This window comes from Haliotis cracherodii, unplaced genomic scaffold (assembly GCF_022045235.1).
Source record: "Haliotis cracherodii isolate W230 unplaced genomic scaffold, xgHalCrac1.p SCAF_18, whole genome shotgun sequence".
Classification (NCBI taxonomy): Eukaryota; Metazoa; Mollusca; class Gastropoda; order Lepetellida; family Haliotidae; genus Haliotis; species Haliotis cracherodii.
Window position 1 is genome coordinate 13,682,300 of NW_027266273.1, and position 14,150 is coordinate 13,696,449.

The following is a 14,150-nucleotide window of genomic DNA, read 5'->3' on the forward strand; positions in this document are numbered from 1 at the left end:
CCACAGGCACAGGGTGTTCAGAGTGTGCCCATGTCAAGTCAGTTTGACATTCTATAGATCTTGTGGTAGAAGGTCGAGAGACAGCAGCAGCATAAGTGTGCACTGATGGAGGTGACCGGCTGGCAATGACTTTTCTTGCTTCCTGAAAAGAAATGTTGTTTTGACATTTGACTGTCAAGATATCTTTCTCATGTTGCCAAAGAGGACATGATTTTGAAGATGCAACATGTTTACCCTTACAATTCACACATTTGGGGTCAGCTGAACAATCTGAGGCGTCATGATTTGCACCACAACGGTGACAAACAATCGGCCGATCGCATGATTTGGAACCGTGTCCAAACTTCTGACACTTGTAACATCGGAGTGGATTGGGGACATACACCTCCACTCCGATGTTAAAATATCCTGCCTTTATAGATTGTGGTATGGTCGACAGTGAAAAGGTGAACAAATAAGTATTTGTTGGGACAATGTTATCTCCATCCTTTCTTGTGAAACGTTTCACTGACGTGACATGTTGATCATTGAGTTCATCAAGAATTTCCTCTTCTGTCATTTCTGCCAGACAACGGGCTCTGTCGCGGATGATGCCTCGACTTGAGTTTAACGTTCTGTGCGCAGAGACAGCAACTTCAGTGTTTGCGAATGTAGTACATTTCAAAAGATTGATAGCTTGCTGTCTCCGTGCACACTCTACCAAAAGAGAACCGGTCCGGAGGCGTGAAACATTCTTGACTTCACCACAAATACCTGCAATGGCTTTAGAGATAGCAAAAGGATTAATTTTCAAGGGTAGTTGATTTCGTGATTCAACAACTATAAAACGTGCCCAAGAATTAGAATTTTGTGAAATCGAGACATCATCATCAGATGATAAAATCTCAGCTTCGAGTCGTCTCTTCTTTTCATTGCGGTTGGAACCAGAATGATTGTGAGCCATGATGAAAGTAATTTATTCAGCACCCCTGCTCCCCACCCACCATGGAGTGCTACAAAGAGCGATGTTTAATTGCATCGGATCTCCAACATGCAAACATCAGGGATACAGAGGTGGTATACTCCAGTAAAAACAACATGAATAGCTGCATTTGTCTAACAAATAAAATGCCAGGCTGGTCCGGCCCATGACAAGAAATTGAAGACATACAGAACACAGAGGTCGAAAGTACCAGATTGGCCCATGAGCCACCGCCTTCTGGTGTAAGACTCTAGGCAATTTATACAATCCGAAATTGAGAATATACACAAGGTATGCATGGCCAAGACCAAAATATACATTACAATACAACACATGTGTGCATATACAATATTACGCACAGGGCCTGGCATGACCAGCCGATTGATAAGACCGGGCCCATCTTACCACCCGTCTAGGCGAAGTAAGGGTCGAAGTAGTGTGTTGGGCAAAGGAACACAGTTCCAGGAACCAGTGCCCTCAACTACCAGACTCCCGTCCTCCGCCGACACAGGGACGCAACCCACGGCAAACGGGCTGCCCACTTTGGTCGCCTCTTACGACCAGCAATGGGGTGCTGTGGAAATATTCTACCCCGGTTCCACACGGGGGAAGAGCTATTAGCGCTACCCAGCACTCAACACGAGGAGGTTGCTCTTCACGAGTTATCTGCCCTTGTCCATTGTGGCTACGGCCTTGGCATTTTGGCGGAATCTAGTATTCAACGGTCTTCATACACATAAGAAAAAAAATTGAACATAATCGAGTCAGTGTTTATTCTGCTAGATGTACAAAAATCGGCGGAATAATGATAATATTAAATCGAACGATAACGCTAGGGCTCTTCAGCCTTACGACTTGGTTCGTCAGTTTCTGTTGCATTGCTTAGATAAAGTGCCAAAACTATTTCCGACCTCGACCATGTTCGAATCCCCAAATGGTTTGGTTGTACCGACGCTGTCAAAAGTTAGGACACGCTTGCGAGACATCGCCGCTACGACATCTGAGCCATTTATTCAGTATTTCGGTCAAAAAATAATCAAAATCAAAATCCAATATAGGCGCACCTAAAAATGATGTTCAAAATCGGTTAAGACAATTTGTTGTGTTGTGTAAGGAGTCAATTCTCAGAAAGGTTGAATGCATTTAATGCAGGGGTTTCAGAGGAGTAGGGATTTGAAGACAGGTACAAAAAAAACCCAGTGAAAACCTTGAATCCAATATGGCCGCAACTATAAAAGATATCCAAAATCGCTTCTGACAATTTGTTGTGTTGTGTATGCAGACAATTCTCAGAACGTTTGAATGCATTTCATGCAGGGGTTTCAGAGAAGTAGGGATTTGAAGACAGGTACCAAAAAAAAACTGTGAAAACCTTGATCCAATATGGCTGCCAAACCACGTGACCAATGACCAAAGTCAAAGAACAAAAAAATATCAAGGAACTGAAGCAGCAGATACATACAAGGTTTGAAAGTAAACGGACAAACGGTTGTGGAGCAGCAGGGCAAAATATATCGTCAAAAATTACTTGTTTTTCAATTATCTGCCCTTGGCCTTTGGGCCTACGGACCTCGGTTTTTGGCGGAATCTAGTACTCAACGGTCTCCATACACATACAGAATTTGAACAAAATCGGGCCAGTGGTTATTTTGCTAGCGGTGGTACAAAAATCGGCGGAATAATAAATAATAATAATAAATATAGCTGCAAGCAGCGTTGGCGGGCTCCCTATCGTAATTTGTATCAGCGGATTCTGTTCTCCATTGATATAAGTCATTTTATAAAATCGCACTTTGGTTATACAGAGTACTAAATACCATTGAAATTAGTTCTTAATGGCACTTATGTATTACCATTAAGGCATTCTCTCCTGTTGTTATATAAGTGCATTCCAATATGCGAAGGATATGTGCACTACTGTGTATGACTATAATATGATCTGGATTATCAATAGGTTATTTCACCGGTCCGTTTTGAGCAAGAAATAAACGTCCATTTTGGCTCTGGATCTGTTTAGGATGGATGATACCAGAATGCAGGGGTGTTGGTGACTTGTTATTATAATTTGCAGGAAATGGATTTTGACATTTGACACGTGCTAAGGGATGAGATTGCTTGGGGCATTATCTAACAGTAACAACGCGTGTCATCACGTGTCACCACGTGTGGTCATCTTGTTGAAGCAATTCAAGCAATCAGCAAAGAAAACCAGAGTCTTCCAAGCTTTCATGATCAAAGTTTAAAAGAGGATTTGCTGTAAACGCAATAGAGATCAATGCACTTAAGTAAGTTAAGAAAGGGACTGGTTTCTAAACGATGGTGATATTGGTAAACAATAATTCCTAAATTTGGCATTATAAAAAAGGTAATTTGATAGTGCGAAAATCTGTTCCAAGAAAAAACAAGGCATTTTATAAAGACAACAAAACATGTTTTACAACATTCCTTTCAGACAGGCAGCAACGGGATGGATCTACCGTACAAGTACGCGAAACTGTGCACTTTCCACTGGCAGATAGAAATATATAGATATCTAGAGCACTCTCATACCATGTTAAAATGTCACTTCTATCGTCGAAACATCAAGTGAATGGATTACCCGTCTGTTAATACCTTTAGTTGTGGTAATACACTTTAATTAGCACACAACAGCGCTACTGCTATCTTGCTATACCGTTACCGTGACTCTCGCTCCAATATACAATCGACTGACCCATGCTCAAGCTGACATGCTGTGATGTCAATACACATCCGTTGTGTGTTGTGAATTCGCGCCAATGCAGATATGAGCTTCCAGAAAACAAAAACTACAATGTCGATGTCGAATTATTATACCAAGTGGCACTGATTTCTTTGCAGAACCGTTGAAGATACCAGGCCAAATGTAAATCTATTTCTATAGTCCGTTTCTTCCTGCATTAGGAGCAATAGGCTACAAATGTTGCTATACATGAATTATGTATCATTTCTCTCTTAAATGCTGCGTGACTACAATTAGGCACAGTAACAGCCAGTCCCACTCTACCAATACACACGAACTTTAGCCGAAATCGGTCCAGTAGTTACCGGGTTACAGGTGTTTAGAGTTCTGCTATTTGGCAAGTTTATGACAGGGTGCCAAAGAGTACCATTTTAACACTCTGTAGCCCTGTTGTCCATTGAGCTACAGTCAAACGGTTTGGTGTTCTGGAATCGCCAGTACTTTGTCTTCTAACTTGGTAGTATGGTACTTGGAGACAAAGTATGGAAAGTTTGGAAGCTTTTGAGCTGGTAGTTTGAGCTGAGCACATTTTGGGAGACAAGTACTGAGGAAAATGGTACAAAACAGTGCAACAACCTCTAATCCAATATAGCAGCCAAACGAAGCAATTTTGCTGCATTGGATGTGAAGAGAAGTTGTTGGGCATCTGATACCGCAGCTGCACAAAAAAATTGGAAGTCATTGGAGCAGTAGTTTGGGATATATCAGCTACTGAAATTGCAATTTTTGAAATTGTTTTGAGTTACCTGCCCTTAGTCCTTGAGCCTAGAGCCTTGTAATTTTTGTGGTATCTGCTTCAGGACCTAAGGTATCTTGCTGCAAATATTCAAGAGTTTCTGGCTACTGGTTCTTTAGTTAGGATTGGGACAAAAAACGCCGGAATAATAAATAATAATATAATAAAATCGAACAATTACAATAGGGCTCTTGCCTAGTAGGCAGGGAGCCCTAATAAATCGAACGATTACAATAGGGCTCTACAGCCTTTCGACTTGGAGCCCTAATTATTCTGAGAATATACAGAAACTCCTTACTTTATAGTATTTAGGATTATGGTTAATCTTTGATACAGGGATTTGTTGGTATGTTTGCTGAACCCAGCAATATATTTCTCTTTGTACGGATTTTTATGGAGCATTTGAATCAAGTACAAAAGTGGAATGGACATTTATCAGGTTTAAAAGTCAAATCTACAGTTGATAGTACTGATGTATGCTTTTGACAGATTTTGTCCTCGGATACCATTCTGATTTCTGATCTTATGCGTGACATTACATGATATGTCACTAAAACCCCGTTCTTTCATCTAACGATTAATGCAGTTTTCGAGAACATTTTAGCAGCACCCTTAGCCAATATGGATATTAACATTCTGTCAGATTACATTTCGGACAGTTCGATATATTATAAGTGGACAGGTTAACTTTGAGTGAGCAGGATCCTGATTTAAATTCGCTTTTATCCTATGACTAGAACATAGTCTACATCTAGTTTTCTATCTTTTCATACTGTTATGTGGCAGCAGTCTTGTTGTAGGCACTTGTCTTGATTCTAAGTGGCAAGAATTCAATGAGGCTTTGAAAAAACGTACTATTAGCCTACGGTGATACGAAAGTGTAACATTGTGGCTTCCCTCACTGTGTACGTGCTTGACACCTTCGTTAGCCACCCTTAGCCATCCTGTACAGATAGCTCCGCTGTGAGAAGCTCGACTTTCATTCTTTTTATCGTACTTGCCCATGCGGACGGGAAACACATACACCTGCCAGAAAGAAAACAACTTTTCTGCCTGTTTCCAACATTGTTTGTGGGATTCAAGAATGGGAAACATGCTTAATTCAAAACATCCACCTGTTATCAATACTTGGCACTAATTCTGTAATACAGCCTATTAATTATTGCTGCTGCCACATATTGAGCAATCCAATTATGAAATTTACATTTTAAGATTGTAAACCTTGTGTATTTCAAAATACTTTGTGGATTGTTCCATGATCTTGAACAGTCATTTACTGATTTCACAATTTAGTTCTGTCCGTAGATGTATCCATTTCCGGGTTTCGGCAATCAACACGCTATAACACTACAGTGTTGTCAATGTAGGGTTAATTACCTGAAGATTTACATTTGACAAATTAAATGTATATCCCCTTTCTCGCAATGCTGTGGATTCTCCATGCCTTAGAATTATCATAAAAATGACAAACCAATCGAATATGCAACGATATATCTCGTTTCAAGATAAATCAAATAAGTATATCTCTTCTATGCTACTTGCGTACAGCTAAAACATCGACCCTCAACTTGTCTCGAACAACGGGCACTCGGTGTCCTGTAGTCTAAACCACGCGAGTAATTTACATTTTCACTCCAGGCAAAGGTTTTCTTTTTGTGTCCTACTTCTCCCTACTGCACCCTACATTACAATCATTATTGTTTGGCCAAGATCAAAGTGTAACATAATAAACGATCTCGAAGAGAACATCGAATTTCAAATGGCCTATTGTCGGAATTGTTTAATATATTGAATAAATTAAGCATAAACTGTGATAGTTTGTTACTGTGGCCAATCTGGCCATGTAATGTCATGTAGTGACAAGTTCAGTGTTACCGTAAATGTATGTGAGATACACTGACGGAAAGGATGAAAGGAAGGCTAAGTTGAGACACTGCTGAGTGACATGCAAACAAGAATTCTGAGCCATGTCCACCAAATAGATGCAGACACAATTCTACAGTATCGCCGCAGCATATGCAAAACATGATAAAATTCAAGAGGCACGAATTAGCCCATTGACAGACAAAAACAGAAAGCATCAAACACAGGTGCAAAAGAAAGACTTTTTTAGTATACACCCATGTTTGATGGTGCCTGAAATGAGGCAAGAAATGGTTAACCATACCAGTATCACAGTTGTGTTCAGGACCTTTAGTTTTCAGCCACACAACGTTTTGATAACATTTGTAATTGTTTGGTCAAATCCAATGTTTCAGTGTTTACTTTTTTCTGCCCGGTAGTGTAGTTACAATGCCCGGGTAATACAAATTGAAAGAAATTGGAAAGATAATGGCTGGCGTGTCAGTTTGCCAATCGGCTAGAGATATGCCGATGTCCAAAAGTGTGATTTCGCATATGTGAAACCTGTACGTCAGACAGGAGACGTGACGATGGTCTGTCCTAAAACAACGTTAACGACTTCATCCATGTACTGTTAGGTAACGTTACCGATATGGAGGTACATGTAGGTCAGTAACAGTCAAGGGCGGGATGACGTACAATTGCAGAACGGAGCTGACACATAAAACAACTTTCAGCATCCCAGTGCTCGGATAGAAGTTTGTACCACCATGATGCGTACCGATGTTGTTCTGTCAGGTTGAAGTTTCAGATTTGCACAACGCCGTCACCCTTTTGTGAAACTTTGCGTATTGGCGGCATTGAATTAACATATCCCGAGACGCATTGTCAAAAAGTATTATAACTTATGCCTTGAGACAGTGCATACAGTATATTACCGTAACTGAAGAAACATATGATAGAACAGTTCAGTTATAATAAGATCGGTATAACACTGTCAGCTTAACACATGGATTTACCGAAAAACAGCGTCATATTTCCGGCATCTGTTTACAGTATAACCAGACATCAATAATATTTAGAACGACGAAACTGGGGGAATCGCCGATGCCCTTGAAATGTTTTCAGTTGAGTTTAGATTCACACTGGGCTTTCAGGATAGGCGTGGACGGAAGCGTCTTGACGAACGTCAACGTAAGGCAACATGATAAATATTCAGAGGTAGGTCTGTAAGGATATGAGACGGGATCATTTTGACTGCTAGAACGCCACTGCATATTGTCCATGGAGGCTCGCCTAGTTGTGTTGTTTGCGCGCCATTCACGTTTTGTGTTTCAAGACACCGTGCAAGTATTGTAACTGACCACCTCCGGCAGCTACACATCATCAAACTTACCTCCATAGAGCACGTCTGGGACATGATCGGGAGACGTGTCCGCCGACGTCAAAGACAACCGCTACGTTAGCCAGACGTTGCACGCTCAGTGGACAAGACTCTCTTAAATTGTAATTGGGAGATTGGTTTTGACCTCACACACCGAATAAACGAACGTTTGATCATTCGTTCAGTGTTTGATGAAACACCCCATTCGTCTTTTGATTCTTTGCATCTTCACAATACATCGTCAACAAGATCCCTGAAGACATGGGGTAGTGTAGGTCTTCAGCAACCCATGCTTGCCGTAAAAGGCGACTATGTTTGTCGTGAGAGGCAACTAACGGGATCGGTTGCTCAGGCTCCCTGACTTGGTGATGCATGTCATCGTATATCAATTGCGTGGATGTCAATCACTGGATTGTCTGATCCAGACTCGATTATTTCCCGACAACCGTCATATAGCTGGACTCTTGCTGAGTGTGGCATTAAACAACAAACAACAAACAAACAAACGAACATCGCCAACATGTTTTTGAACATACACTTGAAATGGTTCAAATGGGATCAATAATCAAAAACTGTGACGGCACAATGATTAATGGTTGTGTCTGTAATACCTCAACATTGACGTCATCCATGCTGCAGGGTGCGTGCAAACAATATCATACATGGGATTTGGATTGATGTTAATTAAACTCGCCGATTATGAGCTACGTGGATGCAACAACGAGACATTTTCCTTCAATATGATATCTTATTCACGTCCCTTCATCATTACAAGTCTATTTTTTACTACCCAATTTAGGTGTATGCAAAACAATAAAACTGACCACATACTCACAGTTTGTGGATGACAGGAATTTTTCTGTCTTGTATTAGACTACCAACGTCAAACAACCGTGGCAATTGAACTTACTGTAGTGGATGATGTATTTTTTGATGTATTCACTATTTTTCAGATATCAGGTAAATGATTTTTCTTGTTTTGTCAGACACGCCTGGGGAAATGTGCTTAAACACCATCTACAGCATTGGCTGTCTGCTGCTGTTGTACATGTGTTCTGGGCAATCAGGTGAGGCTTAGGTCATCGCTCGGTCTATTTACCTGATACAGGTGCAATGTTAGTTCCATATTGTTAGAAGTGAATAGGTGTTTACGCTGCTTTTAGCAATATTTAGCGGGGACACGAGAAATGGATTTCATATTGATTATACCCACGTGTATAATAGAACCAGAACCTTAAACATCAGGGAAACCCACCTCCCGATATTGATAGTACAGTGCATATTTCACGGGAGAATCTGGATTTGGTTAGGTATTTACATCAATTCTAGAAGCAATACCACTCACTTTGGTGTCAGTTGTATGGGATTATGCAAGTTTATTAAGAACCTTTTTGGTGAAATGTCAGTACAAAAGAAGTATTATTCTACGGCAATCGTGTTCAAAGCCAAAACCAAAAGGTTACTTTATGGAGTATTAGGGAATACCAGTGAGAAACCTACTTTGTACTGCTTCAATTTGGGGTGCTACTGGAATCTGTTGATACCATTGTGCAATCACTCACTTACTTACATGCATCTCAGAGCTTTGTAATATAGTCGTGTGTTTGTATGTTTGTTTCTTGTATAACTCCGCACGCAGCAATATCCCAGCTATTTCAGGACGTTTTGTTTGTTTAGTTGTTTAACGCCGCACTCAGCAATATTACGGCTATATGACGGCGGCCTGTAAATAATAGAGTCTGGACCAGACAATCCAGTGATTTACAGTATGAACATCTATCAACCAAGTCAGCCTGAGCAGCCGATCCCGTTAGTCGACTCTTACGACAAGCCTTGTCGCCTTTCAGGGAAACCATGGGTTGCCGAAGACCTATTCTATCCCAGGTCTTCACGGGTCATATAAATACGGCATGTAATTATACGTGCATCAACCTAGTCACCGAGCCTGACCACTCGATCCCGTTGGTTGCAACTTACGACATGTGAATGAATGAGATGCTCTTCACATAAATACAGCAACATCTAAGCGAAGAACACCAGAAATGGGCTTCATACACCGCACCCATGGAACTTTTTACGACAAGGCTACCTCTCCACCTCTTGGTATCATATGTAGGACATACAATAATTATTGAGACAGTGCCAAGGGTTGGTATTTCAGTTAATGTCCAACTCGGTCCAAAAGTGTATGCTGTGTTCCACAGAGTGTGACCTCAATCTAAAAGCTTATTGTAACATGAAATACGTTATATAATTCAATGACAATTTACGTTTGTGAAATTTCAGTGCGACCATTTTCTTTTACAACTGACCCTGTCATAGATGGTTGTTTTGAAACACCTGAGGGGAGTGACATTGCCATCAGCGTACATAGGGATGTAAGCGAAAACCACCCTGGACTCAGCTATAGTATTTATCCACGTGGAGATAACACTGCAATGGAGGTGGAGGATTATGACCTTCATGAGCTCAGAGAAAATTTCGAAGCCCTTCGAAGCATTACATTCGGTGTACATATACGATTTGACGGGGTATGTTTAAACTAAATTTTTGATACGTAAATATTATTTCCATACTTATTTGTTGATAATTTAATAACTACGTTTGTACAAACATCACTGAGCATGATGCAATCGACTAAACATATGCGATGTACGAAATTTAATTAACACCCATCCACTCAGTGTGAGGGTCTACTCACTAAAACATTGCACAAGAAGCGATATGGCAGCACAGTGGTAACAGGAAATTATCCAACAAGCAGAAACTACAGCATTAACCATTTTTTACACTTAGAATCTACTCATAAGAATAGGAAACATCGCTTATAAAATTCATGTTTTCAGTCATGTTCTGCAAATGAATCATTGTGATGTTCCACTAATTGTTGCAATTTGGGCATGTAGAAGTTTGCGAAGATAACACTGTTTAAAGATGTGGAGTTCTTTAACTTAATATAATGTATGGTTATGATACAGCCTTGTTTGGTCCTTAACCACAGCTTCCACTTAAACTTATTTACCACTGAATGAAATTCAACAAGGATTCCTTCATTCATTTGACTTAAGTAATGCGCTGTGATAACAGTGGCACGGCGATTCAACAGTTTATCGTTACTGACACCCACATGTATCCTAATTTACTTGTTGGTTCTGTTACAGACCCCAGAGCCAGAGGAGAGATTTGAATTCACATTGTCAGCGCCTGACTACTCGCCATTAGTGATAGCATTTTGCATCCCTGGTCAACTTGGTAATCTCAGATCACTGTTCATGTACAATTCTTGTTACGCTCAGTTTTTCTGGTAATAGATGGTAACAAATAGTTGTTGCCAGTGATACTTTGTTGTAGCTCATTTAGTTATAATTGGTACCAATTACATATAGCTAATTGTCGCTGGACAAACAAAGTTCAATTATTGGCCTTTTCACATTTCTCTACTTCCGCTATGAAAGCGAGGCTTGGAGTGCATAAGGTGAAAGCTGGAAAGCACGTGGCTCCCATGGCGATGTCAACAAGGCACGCAAGCGGGACAAAGTGTTACAATTTGGCACTCCCGATAGTATCACGGCAACATTTATCGTAAGTTTTCCACAGCTCACTTCCTTATCATTGACAAAATGTTCTGCTGTCTCCTTTGTGAAATAATGTAGCAAAAGAGTCCCTGACAACTCTCAGTGCAGTATAGCACATGTAGCTAAACAACGAGAAGCTGTGAGTTTGAATAACTTTACAAGTAGTATTTGAAGTCAGCTGGGTTTTTGTCAAGAAGAAAATATTTTGTAAACACTCTTAAAAACATAGTGTTATAGACCAAGTCAAGTGGTGGGATCATTTTGATAATTTGATAATTGAATCAAGACAAGAAACACTGAAGAATACACAGAGGACATTTGTTTCCCTTTCCAATAACCATGATAACATGTATTTATCTCATTTTGTAATTTGACAAAGATTATATGTTCATAAGTGGCAAAACCACAAACTTTCAACTTTTGCTAATCAAATAATGAAATAAACCCTTTATTTCACACACAGACACACACACAAAAATCTCATTTATATCATATTTTCTTTGTGTGTTACCGTCGTGGGTTTACCTGAAAATCCTGACTTGTTTGATAGGCATTACTAAGAAGTTGACGGATGACAAGATAGACACAATTTTTATGGATAACAACTTATTTAATACTGTAAACAGCGACGTTTCGGTATAGATCCTTATACCGTTGTCTAGCAAGACTGAATGAGGGACTTACTCACTTACTTATATTGGAGATTTAACGTGCGCTTTCCGACTGCAAGCGTATGTCGCACACGGGCCCGGTCAGGCCATTTAATGTGTTTCCAAAAAGGGGAAAAGTGAGTTTGTGCAACCCAGGAGGGGGCTTTAGGGGTTACTTATATAGTAATTTTGAAATTTTGAGATTTGGAAAGAATGCCAAGAGTGGGTGGGGGACGAACTAAGGGAGCTGAGTGTGTTGGGTGGTTATCAAATAAGGTAGTTTTGGTTTTAATATTTTATTTGGGGTTTAAATGCGACTAATTAGTCCTGTTTTTAATAGGTATATGCCTAAGGCTTTGAATTTTTCTAATATTATTTTGTGGATTTAGGATTGATTCTAAAGTCCGGTTTAAAGATTTAAGGTGGTCTGTAGTGTTGTTCGGTGTGTTTGGTAGTGTGCGCAGTGAATGAGTACGTGTTCTGGTGTTTCTTGTTGTTTGCAATGTGGGTAGTTTCCTGTTGTGTGTAGTTTAGCTATTTTACGGTGATTATTTAGTTTGGTGTGGCCTGTTTGTAGTTTGGTAATTATTCTGTCGATTTTTTTGGATGGGTGTAGTATTTTGGGTTTATTTAGGTTTTTTTTGAGTACTTTCCTGATTTGGCTATTTGAGTTTTGGTATATATTTTGCCATTTTCTGTTGATTTTTTGTTTAGTGACACTTTTGATTTCTGATTTTGAGCTGGGTAAGTTTAAGCTTATTTCTGGGAGTTTAAGGGATAATTTTGCTGCTTTATCTGCCTTTTCATTTCCAAAGATTCCTACGTGGGCGGGGATCCAAATGAACTCTATTTGTTTACCTACCTAGTTAAGTTGTTTGAGCTATTGAGTATTTGATTTATTAGTTTGGGGCGGTTTTTAGTGTTTTTATTTTTGAGGGCTTGTAGTCCACTGAGGGAGTCGGTTAGGATGAGGATTTTTTGGTGTTTTTTAGATTGCTGATTGTGTAGTGCTGAGGCCATGCCCATTAGTTCGGCCGTGAATATGGATTGGTTGTTTGGGAGTCGGTAAGATTGTGTGTCTTTGGTTGGTTGTGCGATGTGGACTCCGAAACCTGTGTGTTTTGAGATCGGATCTGAGGATCCGTCTGTGTATATGTGACACCAATTTGGCCAATTTTCATGTATGTATGCTAGTGTGGTGGTTTTAGCGATGTTAGGATCGGTCTGTTTATTTAGTGTATCGGCTAGTGTTGTGTCTTTTTTTGGTATTTTAAGTTTTGGAGTGAAGATATTGGATAATTTATTGTTTTGTTTAAGATTATTTATTTTGTGTTCGTTTAGGTAATTGGTTATTCTTTGGGAAATTGGAGTAAGTAGTGGATGTTTCCGGGCTAGGGCTTGGTTTCTAGGGCTAATATTTTGTTTTATAAAGTTTTCGATTAGTGGGTTTGATTGGGACGCGGCCCAGAAGTTTAGGGTAAGTTGTTCCCTACGTATTTTAAGTGGCATTTCTCCCGTTAAGGCCTGGAGTGAGGTGGAAGAGGTGCCATGTTGAGTTCGTGTGATTAGTTTTAGGGCCTGATACTGGATTGAGTCTAGTTTTTAATGAGAGAGTTGTTTAAGGTGTCGTAAATGGCACTGCCATAGTCTAGTTTGGGTCTAATTAGTGATATATAGAGTGAGAGGAGGGTGTTTTTAGAGGCCCCCCAGTTGGAGCCGGTTAGGCATCTTAACGTGTTTAGGTCTTTGCTGCATCTGGTTACAAGGTTTTTAATGTGAGCATCCCAGGTGAGATGTTCATCGAAGATTAATCCTAAGAATTTGGTTTGTTTTTGGAATTTGATTGGTTTGTTGTTTAGTTGGAGGTTTAGGGTGGCGGGTTGCATATTTTTGTGTTTAAATACTATTCCTGTGGTTTTTTCTGAGTTTAGGGAGAAGCCCCATTTGTCAGCCCATTTTTGTATTTTATTTAGAGATTTTTGTAGTAAGTTTTGGGCCATTTTAATGCTTTTAGTGCGGATCCAGAGGGCTCCATCATCCGCGAATTTTGATGTGTTTACTTTGGGGGATAGTCCCTCGAATAGATCGTTAATCATAATATTGAAGAGTGTTGGGCTTAGGATGCTGCCCTGGGGAGTGCCATTTTCTAGGGGACATTGGTCCGATAGCGTTTGGCCTATGCCCACGGTGATTTTGCGGTTTGTTAGGAAACTTTGGATGTAGTTAATTATTTGACCTTTA

The 14,150-nt window shown here is 40.0% G+C and overlaps 1 protein-coding gene across 2 annotated transcripts in view; it reads left to right on the plus strand.

Annotated features, from left to right (window-relative positions):
* LOC139465790 (uncharacterized) overlaps nucleotides 1–14,150 on the plus strand; it is a 55,195-nt gene that overhangs the window by 14,334 nt on the left and 26,711 nt on the right. For both annotated transcript variants that reach the window (XM_071247707.1, XM_071247706.1), the window contains exons 2-4: nucleotides 8,671–8,751; nucleotides 9,971–10,215; nucleotides 10,846–10,936. In XM_071247707.1, coding sequence (XP_071103808.1) covers nucleotides 8,685–8,751; nucleotides 9,971–10,215; nucleotides 10,846–10,936 — 403 coding nt within the window. In that variant the 5' untranslated portion in view covers nucleotides 8,671–8,684. The remainder of the gene's footprint in view (nucleotides 1–8,670; nucleotides 8,752–9,970; nucleotides 10,216–10,845; nucleotides 10,937–14,150) is intronic.